At 38.8% G+C, this 27,686-nt stretch overlaps 1 protein-coding gene across 1 annotated transcript; it reads right to left on the bottom strand.

Annotated features, from left to right (window-relative positions):
* On the bottom strand, window positions 1-27,643 carry KIAA1429 (KIAA1429 ortholog). The gene is made up of 24 exons (XM_017837737.1): window positions 27,557-27,643; window positions 24,942-25,057; window positions 23,943-24,029; window positions 23,496-23,544; window positions 22,811-22,979; window positions 21,811-21,933; window positions 20,319-20,618; window positions 18,490-19,642; window positions 17,006-17,497; window positions 16,136-16,290; window positions 14,069-14,151; window positions 13,509-13,602; window positions 12,829-13,373; window positions 12,029-12,264; window positions 11,069-11,315; window positions 9,307-9,524; window positions 7,963-8,095; window positions 7,242-7,394; window positions 5,740-5,900; window positions 5,395-5,491; window positions 4,158-4,324; window positions 3,677-4,008; window positions 2,735-2,878; window positions 1-2,278 (listed from the first exon to the last, which is right to left on the bottom strand). The coding sequence occupies exons 1-24, from the start codon at window positions 27,617-27,619 to the stop codon at window positions 2,121-2,123; spliced, it is 5,475 nt and encodes a 1,824-aa protein (XP_017693226.1). The 5' UTR covers window positions 27,620-27,643; the 3' UTR covers window positions 1-2,120.
* Window positions 27,644-27,686: the final 43 nt, after the last annotated feature.

The raw sequence follows: 27,686 nt of genomic DNA, 5'->3' as shown, positions 1-27,686 counted from the left end.
TCATGATACACATACACTTCATTTTTGAGTTTAACTGAATTTACAGAGCTTCCATACATCAATTTAACCAACCCTTTACTTCCCCCAGTTTGAAAATTACTAATGACATGCCACAGATTTTAAACTTTGAAGAACCAGTACTGAATATTTACATATTTATTCCATGCTTGACACTTTTCTTTACTTTTCAGTTCAAATTCCCTGACAGAAACCAAATGATTCATATCCCTGCTAGTTTCCAAAACAGTAAAATTTCTAAAAAAATAAAACAACCTTAAAACACATGATCTAAAGGAGGGAGTCAGCTTTAAAAATATTTATGCAGTGCTCCTTAAAAAAATAGCATTAATAACAGTAATGCCTGTGAGAGCTCCACCATTTTAGTCATTACAATTATCAGTAAAATTACATCTTCCTATCATTTTACTATTTGGCTTCCAATCCAAATCTGTTCATGTTATTTTAAATAATGTTAAACCCTTTATGAACTCATACTGTTCCCTTCAGGTGCACCCAGTCAACTCAGGGAAATTTCCCACTTTCATAGGTTATGTCAACCACCTCCCAAGCAGTGGGACACTCCCTCAGAGTCTCCACACAGAGAAAGTACAGATAATAGGGGTCTTCGTGGTTCAAATAAAAACCTACTTAACTTATCCAGGCAGTATAAAGCTAAAAAAAAAAAAATAAAAAAAAATCAATTTAGCGTATTACCATACTTTAGAATCACTTAAAATAGGGTGTTAAAGTTTATGAGTCTAGGCAGATGAGCTGTCCAAAGTTAAGTCAAAATTATGTAAAACAAGACCATTACAACTGGGCCTTAAGTAGACTAAGACCCCTTTATACCACTTCTGTAATGTCAAGAGACCAAAGCATAAGTGAAAAATCGAGCTCAGCTAAGTCTAACAGCGGAGCTCATTTGCAAAGACTACATATGGCCTTTAGACAAGGCTACCACACCTCATCCCATCCAAAAATGCAATAAATGGCTACTGAGAATCTGTTAATTCTATGAGACCCATGGAGCCCAAAGGAATGCAAACTTGTAAAACAAACATGTAAACCTTATTTCAGTCACTGAATTCAATATGAAAATAAATTCAGAATTGACTCTAGTGGTGACATTTCTTTATTAATTCTTACTTTTCAAAGTTTTTCTTTTTGCACTGTATCTCAGTCTAATTGCAGAAACAACAGTCCAAACCACCTCTTCAAGGGGAAGGTTCAGCATCACTGCCTCACTGTGTGGTTGCTCAGTGTATACACCTGTGTCTCTGCCTTCTCCTCCACTATGTAAGTCAGAGGAGAGGCAGGTAACAAATTAACTCCAGGCCTTTAAGGGTACAGGTATCTTGATTTTTAACTGCAAAGCATATGCTGCTTTCCAATGAAATAACACTTGTGCTCCTAATGCAAGAGCCGGAGTTGTAAAGTAAGTGCTGGAATGTTGTCTTGTGCTCCCTGAAGTCAGTGACAGATTTTAATCTAGTTTTACCTGGTGTGGGACCTTAAGTTTCTAATCACATTACCCAAGATGTACAACAAAACCTACATAAATTACATTTGTATTCTTTCACTGATAATTCATCTCAGTCAATCTTCTGTCATCTGCTACTTCACCTGCTGTCAGATGGACCTCATTCATTAATAACTCAGGCTGGCTAAACAAAAACAAAGGAAGAAAAGGGTTAATGGTTCTAAACCTGAGAGAAAAAAAACTAAAATTGTCTTACATATATATTTTTTTAATTTTCTTGCAGTAATAAGTCACACACAAAACACCTGTACCTTTCTTTTGGCACAATGAATATTTTAGAAGTCCTTCAAGTCTCAACTCAAAAGAGCTGCTTTACTGAGTATTGTCTACTGAAATCCACAAAAAAATTGAAACATTCTTCCAAAGGCAACAAAAAAATTTACAATTGTACACAAAAAGTCTTGAATTTTATTGAAATTTCAAGTCTTGTATCAAACAAAAGCTTTTTCTTCAGACAAAAATATTCTCTTGGTGTCCTCCAGATACCAGAAACTCTGAATTGGTCCTTTAGTGACACTGCTTTCTTTGTCATCTTCACAGAAGTCCACAAGGTTGGGCTGTTCCACCATTAGGTCTCATTTTATCGTGTGAAGGAACGTACATGACGACCTCTTCCACTGCCTCCACTAACAAACTTTCCTCTTGAGCCACCACTGCTACTACTATTAGCACTTGTCCAAGACGGTCCAATTCCTCCGCGGCCTCTGGAAGCACGATCGCGAGGACTCGGTCGGTAGCCTTAAAGCAAAGAAAAGTATACTCAGTTGGAAAAAAAAAAAAAAAAAAAAGCCCTAGGCGAAGAAGCTGCTGCGAAAGCGTAAGGAACAAAAACGAGATGAGATACAAACAGCGTCTGTTTCCTCCTTTTAACTTTCACCTTTCTCTTAGGCAAGCATTTCTGCTTGAGTTGCGCTATAATTACCATGTAGGTACGAAGACAACCGAATGGCAAAAATCTGAACGCACAATTAGGTTCTGCAATCAAGTGTTCAATTCAGCAAGTTTTATGGGTTACAGGGCAGGTCGTACGACAGCACGTATTTGACACAGTCTCAGTGACAACTGTTCATATATGCTTAAAACATTTGCTGAATTTCAAGGTGTCTGCAGCATCCTTGCATGGTTTCATTTGTAAAGCAAAAATGAAATTCAAGGAATTCTCTATAGTTCGATGCCCATATGAATACCATGTACCTGCTGAACTTAATGGTCTCAGTGGTGGCAGTGGACCCCTGTTAAAATTGCTTTGACCACCTCTACTGTCATTGTAGGTTCCCCTGGGCGTACTCTGTGCACTCCAACTTGAGCCTCGAGTGCCTTCACGACGACTGTAATTTCCTAGATAAGAGAGAAAAACCCACACATTGTTGAGCAAACATCACTGGTTGTGTTTTTTTCCATTTCAATCTTCACAATACTCAAATTGGCAACATAATATTTACATAATTCAGATAGATAAGGTTACTCTGCATTAACATACCCTCAAGTATTCTAACTCAAAGTCTACAAGTTACTGTATTCTACACAAAATAGGGGGAAAATATCTATTTACCAGGCAAGAACTCAAACTTAAAAGACATTATCCAGTGTATTAAGACAGACTCCTATACTTTCAGGTTTTGTGATAAAGTAAATCCTACTATTTATAACTTTATAAATGGAAGTATTTTCTGCTTCTATTTTGCAAGGACTTGCCCTAATTATAGGATGGAAAGGAATCCAACCTTTTCTCTATATGAAAGAAACTTAAATACTGTAGCTAGTATCTGCAGGTCCACTGGAAATTGCATCTTATTCTTATCAGGAACTTCTGTTCTTTTATTCCAAAGCCTCATTTAAACCCAGAGATGTACTGTCGTGCTTGATTTCGGGAACTACAATGTCAAAAAAGGCAGAGAAGCACTCCAACAGTTGCTAAAACAGCTGACTCCTTTTGTAAAAGAGAGGGAGAGACAGCCATCATAGGAATGATGGCTTGTTTCAATTCCACAGAATTCAAGAGAACCTTTTCTGGTGCCAAACAACTTATTTCAACACTGATTCAGGAACATCTCACACCAGGGACAATTCACTGCTCAGAAATTGGGTTAGTATTACTGAGGCATTTACTCCAGTTCTAACATGGAACCAACATACCTTTAGAAGCAGGTGGTGTAAAGAACCTGTTTTGACTGTGAAAAGCTCCTCGTCCTCCTCGATTCCCTGAGAACCCACCACGTGAAGAAATCTTCTGTGACACCTTTGGTGGCCTTTTGGCTGGTGGTATCCCATCTGGAGCAACCACTTCTTTGCTTTCTGCAGCAACAAAATCATCCACGTGCATGGAGGGTGGCCTGCTTGTATTTTGTTTCCTCTGACGGAAGATATCATGCGGTCGAATTCCTTGTCCAAATCCTCCCCTGCCTCTTCCTCTTGGTGGTGGCACAACATGAGCTCTCTTTGCAGGCTCTATGTACTCAGATTTCCCACTGTCACGACAAACCATGATTTATTAAAACTGTATTCATACTGAAGGTCAGGCATTCTCCACATTGGAGATGCAATCTGAAAGGTATTTAACACTTTTAGAGCGCAAATCGGTGCTGAACACAGTGTTAACTCATTAAACTCATGTTACCTTGAAGTTATGAAGGTCTCATGCTTGTGCTTGCCGAGCTTGAACCCTTTTGTGGTTTTTGTGCGTCCAGGAGATGATGGTTCTGACAAAAATGATCTCTCCAATTCAGCTTGCAAGTCAAAGTCACTGCAGCCCTTCTCTGACAGTTCAATTAAGTCAACTTTTACCTGCAATGACAGAATTGAGTTTTATCACAACAGTCATTACTAGCACCTCTGAAGAAGAAAACATGCTGCACAGGGAGAGAGGATATTCAACTTGGGCCCTTCTGGAGCAAAAAAGCTCCACCCTCTACCTTTTAATGCTGCAGTGTGGCTCAAAACAAAGAGCAGCAGTAATAAAAAAAAAAAGCAGCAGAGCTGCAGCAAAATTCTCCTGATAGTTCTGATTCTCAGCAAAGTGAGTGGCATAGCTCTTAAATAGAAACATCTGTCTTGTCACTAAATGACTTATAGTGAGGCAACTCTCTTGCTTAAGCTACAGCCCTGTAATTTATTAATGCCACTTTTATATATGAATCAACAGTTTTGGTTTTGCTTAAGCAATTAAAACACAAGTATCTTTGCATGTAAATTAAGGAAGAGTAAAACTAAAAACAAGTGAAGGCAATGAAGTTGACAGAAATGGATAATTTCTCACTTAAGAAATTATGACAGTGCCAGTTGCTTAATTCCAGGAAAAAAAAAGGGAGATGCTACTGTATATTTTTCACAATTAGCTTTACAATTTAGATTATTAAAAAAAAGTTTCAAGTACTGTGAAAAGTTTTTGTGCAAGTAGTTTCATTTACTACTGCCATTTTCACACTTCTGTTACATTAGAGCAAATATTTAAAAAGAAATATAAAAAGTGTAGCTATCAGGCTCTGCATATTTCTGGAATGACAGAAGATAAGCAAGGAGAAGTAAATAAACCACATTTTTTTCTACTTTTAACACCAATTGCAGAAAAGGTCCATCAGCAATGAAAAAGCAGGTTGGGAGTGACACAACTGTTTCTCTAAAGAAGATGATTTCTGCACTAGAGCACTGAAAGAGGTCCCAATTTTGTGCCTGCTTCCAGATGAATCTGAAGGCATTTGATAGCCCCTTTAACAAATGTCAATCCCTCTATCTGGGTCAATTTAGAAGGGTGAGCTCAGGAAAACAAACCACTTGATCACGACTTTCTGAAGCTACTGGCTCAGATTATCCCTTGTTTTTAAATCCACTTCAGTTATGGTAATGAAGCCTTTTACCATATCCAGATCAGTGTCTATTTCTTCAGCCTGAAAAGGCGAGAACCACATCGACTTCAGCTGGTCATCCATCACATCTGCCAAGACATAGGTAGTCCTGCAACAAAACAATACCAAATGTCTGTTTGGATGTGAACTACAAGTGACTGCAAGCACACGCAGCACTACAGAACCCAGGGTGAATGTTGCTGCCTTATCCTTGATACTTGCATGACATTAAATACACTGGGACTCACAGGCAGTAGTGACAATGGTGACGTTTAGATTCTGTTATACTCATGCATAAATTACTGCATTTTCTTTAGTAAATCACAGGTAGAATGCTCCCACATGTAATAATTTTACCTGTTGTTAAACAAATTCTGAAGAGAGTCTGGTGCAGAAAGAATAGGCTCTACATCTTGGTCACTCAGTGGACAAGAATCACCCGCTGATTCCAACATCTGCCTCACTCCAACAATGTTGTCCAGTAAGGATTCGAGGCCATCATCTTCCTTAGAACGATCCTGTGTCAAAACAGGACAAGTCAGAACTTTTTCCGCTCCTCAGAGAAGAATATATGCTTGGGTTAATTATAAAAAAAAAGGGGGAGGGTACTATACAAAACAGACTCTCCAGCCACAAACAGGGAATCTAAGAAACCTGAATACACAAACAAGAGCAGAGAGCTCCTCAGTGTGGTATAAAACAAGCCATGTCATCACATGCATGTTCTAGTTTTCATTCCCAATTGACGCAATATCCTCCCTAACAGTCCCAAGGAAGACATTGCCCCAAGTTTTATTTAAGAATCTCTCTGCAAGAGCGTTCCAAAGTTCTAAGTGCCTGCTATTTCTCGTTCAGAACAGTTGCAGCTTTTAATCTCTTACCACAGATGTAGGCAGCCAGGGAAGGGACAGAAAGGAATATAGCACTGGAAAGGCATTTGTGACCAACAGGCTGTGGAGCAGCTGTTTCATGGATTCTTCTAAATTAGTCATCTGCTGCATGGCTGCCATCAGTTCCATAGGATTAGATTTGAATATTAGAGTTAAGTTCGCAATTAGAATCGCAGAAGAGTTGGATGCACTGAATTCTGCACATCCTCTAGTCCAATCCCCTCCACACACACTTGAAGCAGGACTATCATCAAAGCCAGATCTGGTCAGCCATAACTTTATCCAGCCACGTCTGAAAAAAGCTCCCAAGGCATGGGATTATCCTGCTCTCACTGCAGACCTTTGCATTTTTCCTAATGAAGCACACAAGCTTTCTGCTAAATAAATCCTAAAAAGTTTACTGAAGTCTCTCTGGATTGAGGCTTTGCTGTTTGTCATATTAGTCACTCCCCCAGCTTACTGTCATCTACAACTTCACTGAAGGTGTGTCCATTGTTCAGGTCTCTGATAAAAACATCCACCAGTATGACACCCCCAGTATTAACTCCGCTTGTTACCAGTCATCAGTAACATCGAGCCGCATTAAGCAGTGGTTCATGTTGTTTATTACATTAACAATCTGCTTCCCTACTACCCAATGCTCTGCTGTATTCCTTTGCTGCTTTCCATGACACAGTTACCTGCCTATGTTCTTAATGTATGCAGATACTCTCAGCACAAGGGACCCCAAACCTACCTGAAATGTCTTGCCATTACCACGCTACAAACAATAAAGTCAGAATCCATCCTGCATCGGAACAGGCGGGTTTGGATATCAGTATTAAAACAATGGGAACAGCAAGTACCAATTCTGCAAGGTATGCCAAGAATTGTGCATCCTTCTCACTAAGAAGGTATAGTTTATATTGTTTTCAAAACACCTTCAGATACAAGACCTCAACATCAACTTGGTTATTTAAATTCTTGTACCATAACATGTTTCTCCAGATCAAGCAGCAGGTTCTCTGGGGTTTCTTCTTTGTTCTGCAGTAGATGCTTTAACTCTGCAGTAGTTAGACCCAGCGTTCTGCCTGGATGGGATCCATCTGTTTCCATAAGGCTTCCGTCATCTCCACAGCATCCCTGAAATATTTGACAATTGGGAAATATGTACACATAACTGTTCATTATACTTCTGGACTGCAAACCCCTTAAATTCAAACCTGCATTAGAGCAAGTTTGGCAAAACAAGAGTTCTCTCTTGATTTAAAAACATATTATGTAAATTATTTTAACACAAGACACTTCGATAGGCAAGTTTAGATGCTGCACCAAGATGAATGCAATGCTTTCCTACATAAGCTGAGGTTTGTATCACAGAACTAACACATATCTTTCTAGTCTTTTCTTTACTGCACAACAATACAGCAACTCTCTAACAGGATTCTGTTAATCTAAAACCTGGACACTATAGCATGCTATCCAATACGCCTTTCTTCCTACTGAAAAAAACCACTTACTAAACATTTATTCTGCCCAGCTTTCACAGATTTCATTAAAAACTAAAGATGGCACCAACACTACTGATGGGAAAGGCTTACACAGCAATCTCCATAGTCAACTGCTTTCTGAAATAACTGTTCCTGAACGTGTCTCAGACTGCACATTTCAGAGAAATGCAGCTGAATGTAAGTATTCAATACATACTCACCAGAGTATCAGAGTTTAGAATCTGCCGCATAAAATCCAAAAATGAAGACGCCAGTTCACCTGTGTCTTTGCTAAAACTAGTTATTACTCGCTTTAATACAGTGTACAGAGCACTACTGTGTTTTCTTAGAGAGCTGTTTTAAAAACAAAAAGAGAGAAAATATTTTATTAGTGCATACATTGTGACCATACCACTTTAACTTGTTATAAGAAAACCACATATATGCAAAGTAAATCTGGTAAATTTTCAACTATCAAGTTGAGCTTTGATTACAAACCTGGAGCTTCACTATTTTCTCTGTACAAGACTGTTCTTTTCACCAGTGCTGTCTGCAGATATTTCAGACCACCATACAACTATATGTACTAGCTCCAAAACCTGCAGGAAATTACATTTTCGTCTTTGGCAGAAAAGGGACAGAAGTACAGAAATATTTTGCTTGCACAAGGGCCTTAAGTATAAAGCAGGATCATGCTTGCTGTTACAATTTCACTGCATCCCATGATGCCTAACTGCAGAAAACAAACTGCAAAGGCAACATCAACACAGAAATAGCAAGGCTGTGCACCGAAGCTGACGGTTGGATATATGGGATCGTAGAAATAGCAGCATCCATAACTGGCTCACTTTTCATTTACGGTTGTACAGCTTCTTGCAGTCTAACAGCACTACTTAAAATAGTGTTTTGAACACCTTTTTATCGACAAGGCTCCTTTTTCTCTTTGTGAACCTCTTAACTCTCTTGCCTCTGCACCTCACCTTCAGCAGACAGAAACAGGTCCAAATACAGGACAAGGAATTAGGTGTCAAAACAACACAGTGTATGTATGTCCAATGTATGTATATATTCTGTTAGTGGAGTCAACAAAAATAGTATGGGGGAAAAAATCCTCATTTCAAAAGCCTTAATTGCCTGGAGGTCAGAATACTCAGGGGAGGTGCAAACTGAATCCTCTCAAAAAAGAGGGAATTACAGACAGCTCTCCAATGTCCCAGTCGAGAGCTGTAATTACTGGGTTTCTCAAAAGGGAAGGACATGAGCACTATACCTCATTCTCATCCTTCAGCCTTGGAGTAGGATATGAGTGTACAAACCTTTTTTCAGTGCTTTGTTTATTTCTTGAAAGAAAGTGCTCCTGTGTGCACACTGCAGAAATGATTCAGAGGTAAAATCTCAAGTGAAGAAGACCAAAATACTGACTAAAACACTGAAGGCCCCAAGGAGAAACAGAAGTTTAGGTGCCTTATCCTCAACATTTTCTATAAATTGGGTAGGAAATGATTTCACACTGCAGAATTTTTTAAACAACTTCAAGCTGCTAGTGATATCATAAAATACCATACCTCTTTAAGTGATAGAAGCCATAGTCATGCTCCGTAAGGAACATCATTGTTCGGATACATGTCAGCAGACAATTGTAACTGCTTTCAGAATTAGTTAATGTTTCCATCAGAGAGTCACAAATTAAGGGCATCAGCTCTTTGCCTGGTAAGGAGTTGGAAAGCTGCTCTGATTCAGACACAGAGCCTTCTGATGAACTTGGTAAAATCAGTGCAATATCCTAAAAGAATGATTATTAGAAACATAGTAAAAATGCATTCTGTATACCAGCAGTAACTAGAAACCACACATTAAGTCAGAAGCACTAGTTTCTTTCGCTATCCCTTTATCATCTTATTCCTGTATCTCAGTTATTATTGACCACTAAAACATTAATCTAGAGCATCCTTTTTATTTGGTTCTGCTAAGGATTACAAACCATTATTTATTTTAAAAAACATAAAAGCTTCAAAGTGTGAAATATGATGGCATAGCCACAACTAAAAACCAGTTGTTGAGTAACATACATATTTTCTTGCCTAAGTAGTCAAAATGTCCCTTAACCTCAAAACACTGATAAGATTTCCATGAGTGGCTGAGGTCCCTTGGCTGGTTCAGCCTGGAGAAGAGAAGGCTGAGGGGTCACCTCACTGCAGACTACAAGTGACTTGGGGGGACGGGGAGGGGCAGGTGCTCTCCTCCCTCTGGTGACCAGCGACAGGACACAAGGAAATGGAATGAAGCTGCATCAGGGGAAGTTCAGGTTGGACACTAAGAAAAGGTTCTTCACTGAGAGGTTGGTTGGTTGGTCACCAGAACAGGCTCCTCAGGGAAGTGATCATGGTATCAATCCTGTCAGAGTTCAGAGAACATCTGGATGACAATCTTAGTCACATGGTTTAGATAGTCCTGCAAGGAGCAGAGAGTTGGACTTGATGATCCTTATGGGTCCATTCCAACTTGAGATATTCTATGACCCTGTGGTTCCATGAAAACTCAAGAGGCTGCAGACACCATCCAGGAAGTTTAAGGTCTACTGTCACCTCCACATTTTACATTAAATAAAACAAGACTGATTTTCAAATGAATTTGCATGGGCAGAGAGGCCTAGTTTATATGCAAATGGCTGATTATCTCTACTGACCAACAATGCCCAAATGTCTTTCATGTAAGTAGGTAAGCACTAAATCAAATACATGCACTAGTAGGACAAATAATGACACGCCAACCTATATACACAATAATGAGAAACTAACAGGGCTAGTCTATGAATCAATTTTCAGGTAACATCTCTTACCTTGCTCTAGTAATTTGCACCTTTTTTAGTGGAGGACTTTTACAGTAACAGCATAGCTTATATATCTTTATATTTGGAATATATTTTCAAGAGGTTTCAGTAAGACAACTCAGAGATACGTATTTATTTAGGTAAGAGGTGAATAGTGACAATTCAAGTTTTGTCAGTGGCCCACAAGGAGAAATGACATCCCTCTCTCAGCTGAGGGGACAGGCAATTTTTGTGCCATTGAGTTTCTGGTCTCTAATGAGCTACCAAAACAGTGCACATAATGCAGAAGACATCTCATGAAATAAAAGTATTTACATTCAAAAGCAACAAGACAAGTCTGCCAAAGCAGCCAACCGTGCAAGTTTTTAATTTCTGTGTTTTAACAACGTTGATTTTTTTTTTTCCCTTTTGGAAAAAAAGCAAGCACTTAAGAAATAATCTCATTTAATTTGTCTCCTACAATTAAAAACACATTATGCATTAAATATAGGAAATACCTGATCACAGAGGGACTGCAGAAGGGAAGTTACATATTCAGCACACTGCTGATGAGTGACATTGTCTCCAGCCGATCGCATCAAAGCCAAGAGCTCCTGGAAAACCTCTACATACTTTTCATCTCCTTTAGTAGTTCCATTGATAAGATGCAAAATAGCTGATTTACAAGCTTTATGTGAAGCCAGGGCATCCAATAAAGCAAGCAATCGAGTGGTCTGTCCAGTGTACTGTTTCTCTTCTGAGTTGCTGAAAGGATACCAATGCACCATGAAAAACTTGTTTTAAAGTGATCTCAAAAACTCAGAAACAAGTCATATTTCTGCATTTTAGAAAAAACCCGCCTAGTTTACGTATGTAACTTACAGTTTCATTCACTCTTTGAAAATTGCTCAACTTTCACTAGAGAACTTCTGGTTGTATCATAAATTAACTAATCTACTACGCATTTAACACACTATAGGGCATCTAATCATATACAGATAAATATGCTTTTATAGAAACAGTATCTATGTGGATAAATATGAAGCAGTACTCATTGTTTCAAAACCCTCTGAATTGGTAGTGTTCAACTTCCTCCATCTTACAAACATCTACATATATGTAATCCCAGTATGCAAACTTTACTGGACTACTTTTCTTATTAATGTGAGATAGATCCTTAAAACCACAGGCAAGATAAGGCTTTGCAGGGACAGCCTGAAAAAAATCTTCCTAAAATACTTACCATAAATATACAACATGAAACTGTCTACGTCAAAACTTAAAGGTATGAGCTGATTCCTTGGCAACATTGAGCATTACCAGGACACAGTATATAGCAATGGACTGAGAATTCACTCAGACCATAATGAATAAATAATATTTCTGAAAGTATTTTCCTCGTGCTAAATCTACTGCACAGAACCAAGGTGAATTTAACAGTTCATTAAAGAAGTCTGTGCAACAGAAAACAAAGATACCTTTGCAGGTCTTCTACAATCAGATCCAATACAGTCCTCATGATGAGAAGAGCAGTAGGTGAAGCCAAGTCACACAGTTGGACACAAATACGTCTCAGCATGTGCTGAATAGGTTGGCAGGACGAACCGGAGAAGGATCGAACGATCTCTTGTATCAGCTTGGCCTGCACGTGGAGGTGCATACTCCACAGCTTCCTGGTGTTCAGTGCCACTGCAATGTCATGTGCTTCAATTACCTGCAGGAACAGAAAGACAGGAGGGTTTTCCTTTCAACTTTTATCATAAAACCTGAATTCTACCACAAGATATTAACAAAGACCAAGTACTGTCCTCATCAAAACCATGGAATGCCGTTTTCATTATTACAACTGAATTACAGGGCACAATTCCGGCAAATTAGGTATTCCTTCCAGGAGCATTATGCTCTTATGCTCACTTATAGATCACAAATTCAAGATCTATGACAATAGAAAGGGGAGCCTTAATACACCGAGAGTTTGGCATTCAGGGTTAAATTCAAAGGCTTCATAAACAATCATTTAAGTAACAGAATGGGAGTCTAGATAATCTCCCAAGGAATGAAAGAATAACGTATGACTGCTAACTCAAGAAAAATGCTCCAACTAGTATCAATTTTGTTTCTGCCGAAAAAGACCAATCTACAAACAATCTATATGAACACAAATGCTTTACAACTTTAATTCATCTTTTCACACATCTGTTTTTTCCACAACTATGAAAATGGTCTAAGGTTATACATACAAAAAATTCTTTAAAAACTAAATAAATCTAAGTTTTACCTGAGTAGTCTGCATGGGCAGTGGAAGAGGCAGCAATTCTGAAAGCAGTATAAGTCCAGAGAAAAAGCCTTCAGGAATTCTCAAAATTGAAGAGAGAACTTCCTTCAGCATTAAGGACCAAGTATTGTTCGCCAAGGTTTCTTCAGAAATGGTAAGTTTTTCATTAACACCTTGAGTAAAAGTCAGTAAGATATCAACAATGTCATTCTGAATCTTTTGCTCATCGCTATCTAAGCGGCCTGAGAGAGGAATAGAGCAGAGGAGCATGTGTAAAGAAACAAGTGCCGCTGGAACACGCATGTCTTTGAATTCAAAAGATCCACCCCTCAGGAGTTCTGTTAGCATTGTTTTAAGGAGAGTAAGGGTACAGCGGGCCATAGAAATAGTAGTAACTCTGTGGAGTGTGGTGCCCATGTTGACATGGAGTCGCCAAGGCTGAATAAGTATGCTGTTCAGCTTCTGTAATACCCGGATAAAGGTGTCCATTCCCTCGGAAGAAAAGAGCTGAATAACTGCAAGATTCCATTTAAGGTCCTTCTGTTGACCTGTACAGAAAACAAATAACATTTCTGTATGTCTAATTTCTCCTGGGCAACCACAGTTACACTTTACGCACATTTAAGTAGAAGACTCAAAAAACTACAGTTTGTACTTTAACCAGTATATCTGTTAACCATTACCTTCTACCAGAGGCGGTGGACATGCAATATGACAAAGAACACGAAGTGCAGTAGGAAGACCAACTCCATCTGGGGTCATCAAACTGTCAATATTCTTTCAGGGGAAAATTAAAAAAAAAAAAAAAAAGGAAAGAAACTATATTACAAGGAAGGACTTTATGAGTACATCACTAGCTTAGTATTCAAATTCAATATTTAGTTACTGTAAGTATGTCACAGAATTTAAGTGCAATTATCCCACTCTTTGGGAAGCAGTCACAAATAAAGCAGAAGCAAAAAGAGGAGGGTCAACATTTGCATTGTGGTTTTATGGGAAGCAAAAAGATTTAAATAATTGGATCTTTGCATCATATATTTACATTAGATTTTGTTTCAATTAATGTAATAGTGCAAGACCTGGCCTAGATCAGAAGTTTTAATTAAAACATCTGTTTTGGATAACTGTATAAATTTTTAAATATCAGACATTAATACATATCTAGGACAAAATATCAAATTAAAAAAGGTCCAAGTTTATAGGGCCCAACTAAAAGATAGCATTTTATCCATATTTTACTAACCTGTTTGATATATTCAATAAGATTTGGAATACAATTTATTTCAAATCTAAGATTTTTCAAAGGTTCAAGCCATTTGCTGAGCTCTGAGGGAAAAAAAAAGACTTAAGTCAGTGAATTTATGAACATAAAACCTTTTTCAATCAAAATGTACGTAATTTACACGATAGGTACTAAGGCCAACTCTGAAATTTGTGAGGCATATAGTGCAGCTGTAGCCAGCTAAAAAGCATCAAAAAATAAGACTTCAGAACAGGCAATATATGTCATGTCCACAAACAAAATTACTCAAGTCAACCCAAACACTCAATTTTCATCTCATTAACTGTATTATTTGTAATTAAACATACTTTATAAAAGACACTAAGGGCCACTGTCAGCAAAAAAAAAAAAAAAAGAGGCCATCGAGAGCAAGAACCAAAACGTTCTTCTTGATGTACAGAATAGCTTATCATAAACTGAGTACAAAACTTCTATTAAATACCCAAATGGACCCAATCTCTGCACCAGTAACCTTCATGCTGGAAATCCTTATAGATTAACAGTCTCTCTCTCAGTCCAGAATCACCTGAAAGTCACAGGTTTTTGTGACAAGAGATTTAAAATCCATTGTTCCTAAAAACATTTAAAAGAACACGAAGGTTCAAAGATCGAGTGGATCTGAGCTGACAACTACTCTAGGACTGATTTCATGGTTTAGTTTAATAAACTAGCCCCACTTCTCATGAAACTGTCTGATGATCAGGTGAGGAGCAAAGAAATAAAAGCATGGCAGAGAAGAGAATTAAACTAAAACTTTGAAGTATTCTGATTTCTTTCAGTGCATTTAAGTTTCGGAAGAAATCATTGTTATGTCTACATGTGTCAAGTAGGCAGTGCAGAGCACAACTCCAGATATCGGTTTCAATGTTCATGTGCCAAAATAATCCCCAGCAGGATTTTTCTGAGTGACCCGGGACTGATCAGTGAGACAACACAAGCCACAGCACAAGACACAGCTTGGAGGTCAAAAGATTTAGTAACAGGGTAACACGGACTATTCCATGCCAGTTGGCCTTGGTGACAGAAAACACTCCCAGGATTATTTGTTAGTTAAGATCCTACAAGACTACATCTCTGTCCTGGTTCTGGCTGGGATAGAGCTCTTTTTTTCTTCTTAGTAGCTGGTGCAGTGCTGTGTTTTGGAATCGGCATGAGAACATTGTTGATAACACACTAATGTTTTGGATGTTGCTAAGTAGTGCTTACCCTAGGTCAAGGACTTCCAAGTGTCTCACGCTCTGCCAGTGAGGATCTGCACAAGAAGCTGGGAGGGAGCACAGCCAGAACAGCTGACCCAAACTGGCCAAAGGGGTATTCCATACCACAGGATATTATGTTCAGTATGAAAACTGGAGGGGGTTGGCTGCATGGGGCCAACCACTGCTTGGGGATAGGCTGGACATTGTTCAGCAAGTGGTGAGCAATTGCATTGTGCATCACTTGTTTTCTTGGGTTTTCTCTTTTTCTTTCCTTTTTATTACAATTATTATTATTATCATTAATATTATTATCATTATATTTTACTTTATTTCAATTATTAAACTGTTCTAGTCTCAACTCACAAGTTTTATTGTTTTTCCCCAATTCTCCTCCCCACCCCACCAGGGGAGGGTGAGGGAGTGAGCAAACGGCTGTGTGGTACTTAGTTGGCAGTGGGGGTTAAACCACAACAATCATGACAGTGAACAACAAAAATAAGAGTCAGCTTACTGACTAGCTAGTCCACTTTTACTCTCCTATTTTCTCTCCTATTTTCAACACAGAAATAATTTCAAACTTCCTGTAATTATCCAAAATTCATGGTAGTTAGCACTGCTTGAGAAATAATTTAACTATAAATAATTTGCTATTTAACTCTCATTAACAGAAAAAAATTACACATTATCTAAGTGACTCAACTAATCAGATCCAGCTGGAAAAGGAATTTCATTACACCAACCCAGACGACTGTGAAGCACCAATTATCCACACATAAAAGGTTTCTTCTATACATTCAAACAATTCAGTTGACAATGACACATACCGTACCTTGCAATTTGGTGTTATTTTCGTCTGCTTTACAAAGCTTCAGCAAAGGCGCTGAGTGCTGTTCCAGCATTTGGACATCACTGGAAGACTGTACCACCAGCAAAACAAGGATGCAGGCATAATTATAAGCAACTGACTTCTTAGACTTTGAGTCTCTGGAACAACAATAAGGATTTTCTTTAGATCTCAGCTAATACAACTGGCTGTCAGTTAGATTTGCATTATTTGACTCGTAAAAATCTACCTACAGAACTTTTACCTTCACCAAGGATTGCCCATATACTCATCAACAAAAGGCTCCCAAACAATTTTCACCTATGCTTTTTGATAAGTGAACACTTTCTTGTACATTGACTTCATACCTATTTCAGCATCAACAAAAATGTGAGTCAAGTGGCACACAAATATTTTCTATAACTTTGTCCGTTTTAAAAATCTCATTTTAAATGCACTGCTATCTAAAGTAGTACAAGTGCCTGTCCAAACAGTGACTGTATTTAACACTCAAAAGAACTCAAAGAAGCCCAGAGAAGTGTACAGTGTCCAGTTTCCAAGTCAAATCTTTTGCTTGTTTCACAGTCAACATTTTATGCTTGAATGAAAACTACCTACTTACTGACTTCTTTCATATAACCAAAAGTCTGTCCTATATATACTACAAAAACTTTGTGGATGATCTACACAGATTTTGGGTATTAAGTACTTGATTACAAAAGACAGACCTGATTTTCTATTACATTCTTGTACTTAGATGTTGTTTTGTTTTTAAAAACATCATGATCTAAAAGAAAAATATTTTAGATTTACTGAATAATTTATAAAAGACAGATACTTTTAAAATGAAAAACTTAAAGGAAACACATAAATTACCCTAAAGCTTCTTTGGAATAGTACTCCATTAAAGTAATAAGACTTTGGAGATTTTTTTCTAGACTGAATACGTGAGCCACAGCAGATCTTCCTACAGGGTTAAAAGTGATCAAGTAAAGGTTGTGAAGTGTTCCCAGCAGATCTGAATGGTCCGTCTCCTCGCTGGCTGTGCACCGCTGGAAGTGGCAGAACAATTCTGAAATGCACTGTAACGTCTGTGTTGAATGCAGGAGCCACAGGGCAAAAGTATCCTCGTTGGCACCATCGGATTGGAGACCTTCCTCTTGATCTGGATCAGAAAACTGACAAAGTGCTCTAACCAACAAGTTTGTTGCTTCATGTTCAGAAATAAAGAAATGAAGACCCTTCTGTGACTGCGCCAGGAAACGCAATATATCTCGTATAGCTTGAAGCACACCTGGATGTGCACCTGTCACTGGAAGAGACAGTAGCAAAGTAATGCATTCCAAGAAATGGTGACTGTGAAGATACCTGAAAAAAAAAAACCACAAACAAAACCCAGGAAAATAATCAGCAATATTACAATCATCTGTCAACATTGCACAAAAACATTATATAAAATTACATGCCTCCTAGTTTCAGTACTTATTGCTCTGTGGACTTCGAGATATAATAACTAATTACAAAGTAGTACAAAACATCAACCTTACAAAACGTAATTGCTATAATACTTACAAGAAATAAATCCCAAACAAAAAACCCTGAACCTTTTCTACACAAAGTAGCAAATTATATTTTATTAAATTTGCTGCATCTGAATCGTTATCAATGCCGCATTAATGTGCTAAGAAATCAATCATTAGAGCGTACATAAGAGACAATTTCTGAAGATTCTTTGCCTCTAGATACATTCAGCCATGACTTACAACTCTACTATCAAAGAAACCTGCTAGCATTTAGAGAAACACTTTCTAGACAGAAACTTGCTAACAGGGAAATAACTCATGGGATCTTTTAAGTGGCTGAAGGCAGGCAGGCCTCAACTCCCCTGCCTGTGCTGTGAAACAGGGAGCGACGCTGACACAACTGCGTGACTTCTAACTGAGGCTGACTTGTATCTTGCCACCTCAACATGCAGACAGGGATTCCCGACCTGTTTTATCCATACACATAAACAACAAAGGGAAAACACTCTAGATCTATAACAATTTTCAAATGGGACAGCAGCTAGCACAACTGGGCAGCATCTGTGAAGACGACTCAAGTGCAAACACAGCACCAGTAAGAAGGAGAGGTTAACTTCTTGTTCTTATATGCAAGCTAGGTTGATTGAAAGCCAACACAATAACAGGTACATTAACTTATCAAACTCTCTCCGACTTTATAAGCACAATCCAGAATCCTCAAATGAAGAACAAAGTGAAACGTCTAGAAAAGTGTTAGTCAACCAAGTCACCCCTGAAATATATCTCTACCAAGCCAAAGGAAATATGCTCTAGAAAATGAATTTGCCACTGCCATACCTAAACAGGACAGGGTAAGGATCATCCCTTTCTGGAGGGCCTGTAATGCGTGCCATGGTTGGGAAAGATTTCACAGGTGGCTGAATCATTGTATGAGGAGCAGTTTCCATCAAATGGAAGATCTCTTCAAGAAGACTAACAAGTTTTTCCATCTCTCCTTCGCTTATATTAGAGGACTCCAAAAGATGATCCATGTCCATAGGAGCCTCCACATCATTTTCATATTCTTGGTTGGTTCTTTCAAGTCCTGCCAAGTCCTGGTCCTGCTCTGGCTCTGTGTGATTAGGAAGAGGAGGTGTGTTCTCTGCTAACTGATCAACCACCTTTTTAATGTCTGACAGAATCTCGTAGAAGTGACATTTCTGGAGAATGGCAGACCCAGCTGTAACCACTCGCACAGTCTGATCTAACAATATGAGTTCCAGGAGCTTCTGATAACCACTTTTGTCATGTACATCTACGCCACCTCTCAGAAACATTTCCATTCCCTCGGTCATACTAATGACACTGTCCAAAGCTTTAAAAGCATTAAGTTTAAGGGAGGATGACACATGATCTGCAAATAACAGTTCAAACAACACATTAATAACTCCTGCCTGCAAGAGTGCTGTTATTCCTTGAGTCCCACATTCTCCTAATGATGATACCAGTTTTGTCCCAGCTTTGAGTTGTCGAACATTCAAAGCAATGGGCTGTTTGAGAGCCACCTGAAGGTTTAAAGCTTGCAGGGTCCAGTCTACTAGCTGGGTAATATAGTCTTGCTTTGTGTCTTTCACCAGCAGGTAGCTCAATCCCTTTACTATTAAACTCGGAATTTCTTCTAATGCAGTGACCCACTTTGCACCCCTTTCCTCTTGATATAATTCCAGCAGTTCAGTTAATTTAACTGAGGCTTCCACTGCCCCTGAATTTTCTTTTTCTGGGTCTTGGTCTTTTATTTTACCAACTTCATTTTCAAATACAGTCTTGTAAGGGCAGCTGAAGTATAAAAGAGGTCCAAGCTCCTTTTCAAAAGGCTCGTATGTCACAGGAGGCACAGATGCCAGATCCTCAGGAGTATATTCAATATCAAAGCTTGGATACTTAAATGTTTCACGTTCCAGATCAGCAATTCCATCTTCATCACTTGAAATCTGCTCATAGCCATCATCTCCTAAAAAGAAGAAGATTCAGTTAAGAATAAACATGTTTATAACTGCAGAGAATATTTTCAAAGTAATAATTTATTTATTACAAATATTACTGGCTAGAGAACAATCACACACTTACATACAAAAAGCCTTCTCTCTCCAGATATAAGTGAAAGCCCCAGCTGATAGGGTTTTTTTACGTAATTACGGAAACGTTTAAAAAAAGGTAAAAAGCAGAAAGTGTAACTTTACTTAAAGAATATTGTCCAATTTTCTTCTTTCGATTGCACCTATCACAAAACTTCTAACCTGAAATTTTGCACAGGCATGGACAGGGACTTTAAGTAATACAGGAAGATGACAACTGACTATTACATAACTTAATTTGGTTTTTAATTAGGAAATAATGTCTTTCACCACTTTCCTATATTTTTAAACAAAACATAACACGATTGAGTGTTCGCTCTCACCCACACAAGTTGTATCCATTTTCCTCTATTTATAGAAAGGAACAAGAAGTTTTACTATAAAGGATAAATATTCATTCTCAAGGGATGTTGGAACCATAAATAAGGCAGGCAACGGTGCAACAACCAAGGAAAACATATCCAGTTCTCTTTGCACTTAATCAATGTAATGGTAGTGCCATCAAAATTTGATAAAGCTCTTTTTTCCTTAACTCTTTACAACTTCACTTACCTTCACCTTCTTCCTCCTCTTCACCCTCTTCTTCATCTTCATCTTCCTCCTCTTCCTCTTCTTCCTCATCAGCAATACTCTCTACTGTATGACCATCATCATCATCATCATCCTCTTCCTCATCCTCCTCCTCCTCAACATCCACATCATCATCATCATCTTCCCCTTCTTCTGGTTGATCTTCCTCCACTTCTCCATCATCAGAATACTGGCTTTCTTGATGAATGGATGTTCGATCAGGAGAAATGGGCTCAAAGTAATCCTCCCTATGGTCCACATCATCTTCTTTTTCCCCAACCACTAGAAATACATACAATTTCAGAAATAAGACTACTTCTCTGAAATCTAACGATAAAGAGATCATCAAGTCCAACCAATTAATTCAGCACTGCCAAGTCCACAACTAAACCTTGTCCCTAAGTGCCTTCAGGGATCATGACAGAACCACCTCCCTGGGCAGCTTGTTCCAATGCTTGACCATCCTTTCAGTGAAGAAATTTTTTCCAATATTCAAGCTAAACCTGCCCTGGCACAACTTGAGGCCATTTCCTCTGCTCCTGTTATTTGGGAGGAGACTGAACCTCACCTGGCTGCAATCTCCTTTCACGTAGTTTACTGAACAATAAGGTCTCCTCTGAGCCTCCTCCTCTCCAGGCTAAACAACCCCAGCTCTCTCAGCCACTCCTCAATAACAACTGTGCTCCAGAGCCTTCACAAGGCCCCGTGGGTGGATCCTATCTGGCCCCATACACTTGGTTGACCACTCCCTCCTAGATTATGGGAGGTTCATTCTGTTCCCTGTGTCTGTCTTCCAGCTCAGGGGTTGGGTAACCAGAGAGCAACTGGTGTTCCTATTAAAGACTGAGGCAAAGACGTCATTAGGTACCTCAGACTTTTCCGCATCCTTTGTCACTATGTATCACCCTGCATCCAATGAAGGATGGAGATTCTCCTTAGCCCCCTTTTTTTTGCTAATATAGTTATATAATCATTTTTATTGTCTTTTATGGCAGTAAGTATGTTTTAGAATTTTGCATTACAGATAGTGGAGACACAAAAAAAGGCATCTTAAACCTTCAGGTGATTTGACCGAATAAAACCAATCACTTAGTTCAGTAAGACTATGAAGAAATATGTATAGGCTTCTTAGCACTTTTAACCTATAGAGTGACCAGAGAACTTGGCAGATGCTGCAGACAGATGGACAAGGACAAATGGATAGCAGAGTCAACAGAACACTAATATAAAATATGAGCAGCATGTTTAAAGAGTGTATTGATCTACAGTCAATAGCCTCCATCTACTAACTTTAAAAGTAATACAATTTAACATAGCCAACAGATTTTTTTTTTCTAATCCCTTTTCTAAAACTGAATCTGTCCAGCAGGAGTATCAGCAGACAGGAAACTTGACACCAGGCAGGAACACAAAATCCTGCCTCCTCTAAAGCAGTGATGTGCAGCAAGTAAAACACAGTCTGTTTTCATTCTACCTGACACTGGCATAGGTTCATCCTCATCATCATCAGGAGGAGGAGGGCCTGGAGGTGTCCTTGGTCCCCTTGGTTGTGGTCTTGGAGGACTGCCATTGAACTGGTCTTCCTTCTCTCCATCAACTATATTTATTGTGAAAATAAAAACTTTCATTTAATGGAATCACACAAACAGAAGCAGAAAGTTTTTGTTTTCAGTGCTACTTTTGATGAGGGAACACCTTCATTGCCCAGCTCTTATTTAACCTTTATTCTGCATCTGCAGTAGGTGAGGCAGTTTTCTGAAGTCACTTATTCAACACTACTGATTTCTTTTAATATACTACTGGTTTAAAACTTTCATGGGTAACTGCCAGTTTTGGTTTTGACACTGGCCATATTGTAACTCAACCAATAATATCTGAGTTGCTTTTAAAAAAAGAGTTTACATTTTACTCAACTGGCTTTTACAGTTTACAACTGGTTTTACTACACAAGAGTATTCAAATTTTGCAGTCTAACACTTGTACTTTGAACAAGATAGTTCTAATTTTAAATCTAACACCAAAATTGAAGCCAAAACTTGATCACAGATTCTATTCATGGCCATTCTAAAACCAATGCCAAGCAAACACTCTTCTGTAATGTACTTTACAAAGTCACAAAAGGAAAGTTAATCATGACTGTGAAATTTTCTTGGTATGATTTTAATACTATTCTAATAATTTTTTTGATATTTCAGTCATCTACATTTTAATGAGTTCACAGAAATTAAAGTACATTTTGACCATCGAAAGTAATTAGCAACAGATCAAATAACCCACTCTCAAAATGCACTGGATGATAATATACTTAAAACCATTCAATATAAATCTAAAAGAAAATACAAAACCAAGGGACAAAGGCAAAACTGAAAGCCAGTGAAATCCAAAATGTGAAAGGATTGGCAGTTTGTTTCTCAGATGGGTTACTACAACACTGATTTAAAAAAAAAAAGTCTGTGTGTTCTCACAAGGCTCACCATGTTTTGGATTTCTTTTCAAACCAGGCTGTTGCTGGGGAGGTGGTGGCGGAGGTGGGGGTGGAGGGGGCGACTCTCTCTCATGACTTATTACCCTGTCGACTGAGCCGTATATTGCCAAGGTCAGACAGTTGTACCATCCCCTAAGAACCAACCCATCTGTGTTGACCTGTTGGGGTTTTTTTTAAAAAAAAAAAAAAAAAAAAAGCACTTAAAAGACAACTTCAAAAAAAGTTAATTTAATATCCATGTGTTGGAAAGCATGAAGTCATAACCAGGCAAAGGTTTAACACCAAAGAATTGGTAAGATATTCAGGTTATTGAGGAAAAACAAACATTAAAATACCTCTTTATCCCACATTTTGAAAACTGAGAAAACTTTAAATACATCAGCCTTTGCAACAAATAGTCTTTCCCTATAAGTATTAAATTCCTTGCAATATATCTATTGCCTAGATAGATCCCTAATCAACTACAGCCTATTAATGAAAAAAAAACCCCAAACAAAAACAACAACAAAAAGCCACCAGGAAGACTCTAAGGTAAGGAGTATCTAACTACAGGCAGGTTTTAGAATATGGTTTTAAACAACAAATGCCTCACAGAGTGCTGATACACCACATATTTATACCTAAACGACAGATATGTAGGAAAAGAAGAGGAAGTTCAAATCACATTGCATTACCTTTGCATTGGGTCTGAAAATAATTGAAGTGTTTTCATCATATTCAAGGCTATTAAATAAAATATACAAAGTCATTTTCTTCATTAATATTAAGCATGCTTACAGAAATAAAACACAGCAGTACTAAACACAGAAGCCAATAATAAAACAGTGAACAAATACATACTGATAAAAACAAGAGTACAAAATCACTTATTTCTACAAAATTATTTTCATTAATACATATAAGTTTAAAAATAACAAAACCTTTTCTTATTTTAAGCATGAAACCCTGTCTTCCCACACAGATTGGAGGAAAAGGGTAAGTACACAAACTACTAAAATCCAAACCAAACATGAAAATCATGGGAGATACAGAATTTTCTACTGTGCGTTTTCTGCACTATAAAAATTCTCAGGAAGAAAATGAAGATAATGAAGACATACACTAATCTTGAAAGAGCTTACCTCCCCAGCCGATCAAAAACAGGGGCGCTTGGCTTGCTGACATTGTTGAAAAACAAGTCCAGTTGAAATGAATGTGGGGATGTCTCTCTAAGAAACAGAACAAAGGTAAAAATTAGATTAGTCGAGCTCCTTATCAGAGTAAGTGTCCTAGTTAGAACAGCTGGGACCAGTTCATCACTGCATGGGTGTAACCCAAAACTGTGTATTCTATAGCCTTCCATGCCATTTCCCAGAAACTGTTGTCAATAGACTATTTGCACCCTCTGCCCAGAGCAGCCTGACTCCTCAGGCTATAAACTGGGTGTTAAGAGGCCTGCGAGACAGGAGGGTGCTTCTGTCCTCACACCCATTGTGGAACTCCCCGCCCTGAGGGAAGTGCTGGGCATTCCTGCCTAAACTGGAGGATATATAATCTTGGAGTCTTGGAACTTTTATAACCACTCTAGGGATCCAGAGGAAGACTGCAGACCACCACTCTGGACTGGACTGCAACCACCACTTTTCAACCAGACTGCAACCACCACTCTTGACTGGACTGCAATCACCACTCTTGACCAGACTGCAACAGCACTCTCACCAACAGGTTTTCCCCTCTCCTTTTACTTTGGACTCAGGGGGCCCAAAGAACACCACTCTGTTCATGCCCCAGGGTGCTGGGTTATACATTTGGGTTTTGTGGGTTAAAACCAATTGTTTTTATAATCGTATTTATTGTATTATTTTATTAAATTGTTATTCTGACTTATAATCTCTCTTTTGAGTTGAGTTCATTTCCTCTGCTGGTTTATCTTTAAACCAGCACAGTAAGCAAGACTAACAAGGGGAAAAAAAAATCCAGAATTATACTATTTAAGTAATTCCCAAAAATACTTACAAGTTCAGCAAACACATAAATGCATTTTACATTTTTATATAGGAGGGTCTATTGAGATATAAAAGTTTAAAAAAAAAATAACAGGAAGGTGTTCCTTACTCAGATACCCGGTGTCTTTCACTCACCCATAAGCCCTGTTGTCAGGCAAACTTGTGTGAGCTCTCACTCCTGGAGGAATGACACGGACTTCATTTATGTAAACCACGCATGGAAAACGAACTACGTCTATATTGGTACTTTGCTACAAAACAAAGAATAAACAAAGTCTAAGAAAGGTAAAATGCAAACAACATAATGTAGCCATAGTCTTTACTAAAAGAACCAGGGCTGCAATCTTAATAATAATAAAATTCAATTCTGTAAAATGTAAACACTATTAGACAGAAAAATGGTTTTCTTCACTTAATTTTGTGGCACTTTTCAGGTGTTTAACAGTATTTTTTACAGAAAATGTTACCGGTTTATTTACATAATTCACTACCTTTATTTGCAAGAATCTTTTAAACAGTAACAGGTTTTTTTCAGACAGAAGGTACATGTGGTTTAACTTTAAACACTATCAAATTTAATATTTCAAATATAACACTAGAAATTGTAATGACACTATAAATCTGTTTTACTAGACCTGTACAAAAAATCCCATATGTTTATTTCTCCAATTTTGAAACAACATCTGAAAACCTTTTGCAAATAACATTTCTACTTCCCACACAGAAATAGCAATTACAAAGAATTCTTATGCAATCCAAAAAGATGTTTGAGCAAACTAAGAAGTAATCATAAAGTCACAGTAACCTCCCATGTAGCAGCTACCAAATAATTAATGCTGGAAGTCTTCTCTCACTAAATTAACTGTATTAGGTCTTATTCTATTGATCCATCACCTCTACCATATATGAGCTCACAAAACAGTACACACACATCAATTATTTGTCCAAGTGTTTACCAATAAAAAAATGAATATTTAAAAAGTCAAAATGGCAGTCAAAATTTACATAACTCACCACAAAATGAATGAAGCCAGCAGAAAGCAAGAAAGTACTAAGATTTTTAGAAAGCTAATAAGCAATGAAATAGACACAAGTAAAGTTTTAAAAAGCTTTTAAGATGTGCTTTTGGGAACACATTGCTGCCATCTAATAAGAAAAATCTATGCATACATTTTTTAGCCCACAAATACAACACCTTGGCCTAAGGGCTGATATTAAAGCTAGATGCTGGAACTGAAGGAATCCTGCTAGGACGGGGAACACAGATCCATTAATAGGAACCAGGCAAGTGCAGCCTGCAAGGAGTGAGGGTGGTGGGTGCCCACTGCTTTGCCTCTAAAACATGTCTGTGTGTCATGTGGGAGTCTTAGATTTCTGGAGGAAGGGCGGCTGCTGCTGGGAAGGCTTTTGTACCCAGGAGCACTGCTCAAAGTAAAAACAAATTCCTCCTTAAATGATAAGTGATTATGCCCTGACAGCCACTCATCAACATCATCGAGATGGCAAGTGAATCCAATACACTTTCTCTACAAAACATTAAAAAAAGAAAACCCTACATCAGAACTGCTCAACACTAGTAAACTGAATAGCTAAGCCAAATAATTAATTTTATTCAAAAACACAGCAGTAGTTTTCAAGAACTACAAGTTCCAAGGCAAGACTCATGATCTGCTTAGCTTAAGAATTAGCATAACATAAAGAAGGCCTTTAAGGAACATGAAAATACATTTTGTATTTTTCTTTAATAAAAATTCAGTATGATTCAGGTTTAGATAATGTCACTGGCAAGAATGAAAGTGCCAGAAAACCTAGTACACGATTAAAAACGTTCAACAAGTGAACATACTGTCCTGGAGAGGAACAGGAGTGGCTACCGTTTCCTACCCAGGGCAACAGCAGTGGCCAGTATTTTCTGCCTAACATTGTCTGAAATAATTAAATTAAAAATAGACTTGGACCTAGCTGATCCTGACAGCTAGAAATAACTTTTTAATTGCTTTTGATTGCAGCATCAGCTCAAAATACTCCATTTTCTTCCCCTAACACCTGTCGATGAACACAGTCAAGATATTCTATGACTCTGTAGCGTCTTTGTCATGTTACGCTACATAATCATTTTCTTCCTAATGGTCCCTTTCTTCCTCCCTGAACAGCGAAACAGAGTGAGCCCTGGGCAAACCTGCTGCAAGACCAACAGTTTCAAGGATGCTCAGGTTCCCAATGGCCTCGAAGTGGAATATTTGCACCATCTCCCACTGCCGAAAAAAACTATAAATACTCATCTGTGCACGATGCACAGAGACTGCATAAATCCAAATGAATATCTCACAAACAAACACCTCTTCTCATCGTCAACTATACAAGAGCATCAGAACCTCACAAGTGGCCGGGTATAGCCCTCTACGCGGCTCCCTCCCTTACCGCCTTCTGCAAGCACGTTTATCCTCTTTGTTCCCCACTCGCCTCTGTTCTCCGTCACTTTTAAATCTTCGCTCCCTTCCCACCACCCTCCGTCCCGGCCGGCGGTACCTCAGGCTGCCCGGACAGCGGCTCGAACAAGGCTTCGGGCCGGGGAGGGCGAGGCGGCGGCGGCCCCTCAGCGGTCCCTGCCCTGGGGCTGCTCCTGCCCGGCCGCCGCCGGGGCCCGCCCCCAGCAGGGGTTCCGCGGCCGGCGGAGGCCCCGGCGCGGGCAGCAGCCGGGAAGAAGGGAGAGGGGGTGAAGGGAGCGAGGAACGCACGCCCCGTTTTACCTCCGCGCTCTGGTGCTTGAACGTGTCCAGGAACAGCAGCTCTGTGGCGGCCTCCGCCGCCATCTTGGCCGGCCAAGGCGGACGCGCATCCGGCGCGCGCTCCAGCGCTTCCGGGGCCGAGTGCGGGGCG

This window comes from Lepidothrix coronata, unplaced genomic scaffold (genome assembly GCF_001604755.1).
Source record: "Lepidothrix coronata isolate B3197 unplaced genomic scaffold, Lepidothrix_coronata-1.0 Scaffold309, whole genome shotgun sequence".
In the NCBI taxonomy this organism is placed as follows: domain Eukaryota; kingdom Metazoa; phylum Chordata; class Aves; order Passeriformes; family Pipridae; genus Lepidothrix; species Lepidothrix coronata.
The sequence above is the reverse complement of the archived record's forward strand: the minus strand, read 5'-3'. Positions and strand labels throughout refer to the sequence as shown.

What these genes read in the sequence shown, in the direction of transcription:
- KIAA1429 (XM_017837737.1), bottom strand. Translation starts at nt 27,619, where the DNA reads ATGGCGGCGGAGGCCGCCACAGAGCTGCTGTTCCTGGACACGTTCAAG. An exon ending in GAAAAGAAATCCAAAACATG is followed by an intron (nt 21,934 to 22,810) that starts GTGAGCCTTGTG and finishes CAATAAATATAG; the next exon opens with TTGATGGAGAGAAGGAAGAC. An exon ending in TTATTGAATATATCAAACAG is followed by an intron (nt 13,603 to 14,068) that starts GTTAGTAAAATA and finishes TTCCCCTGAAAG; the next exon opens with AATATTGACAGTTTGATGAC.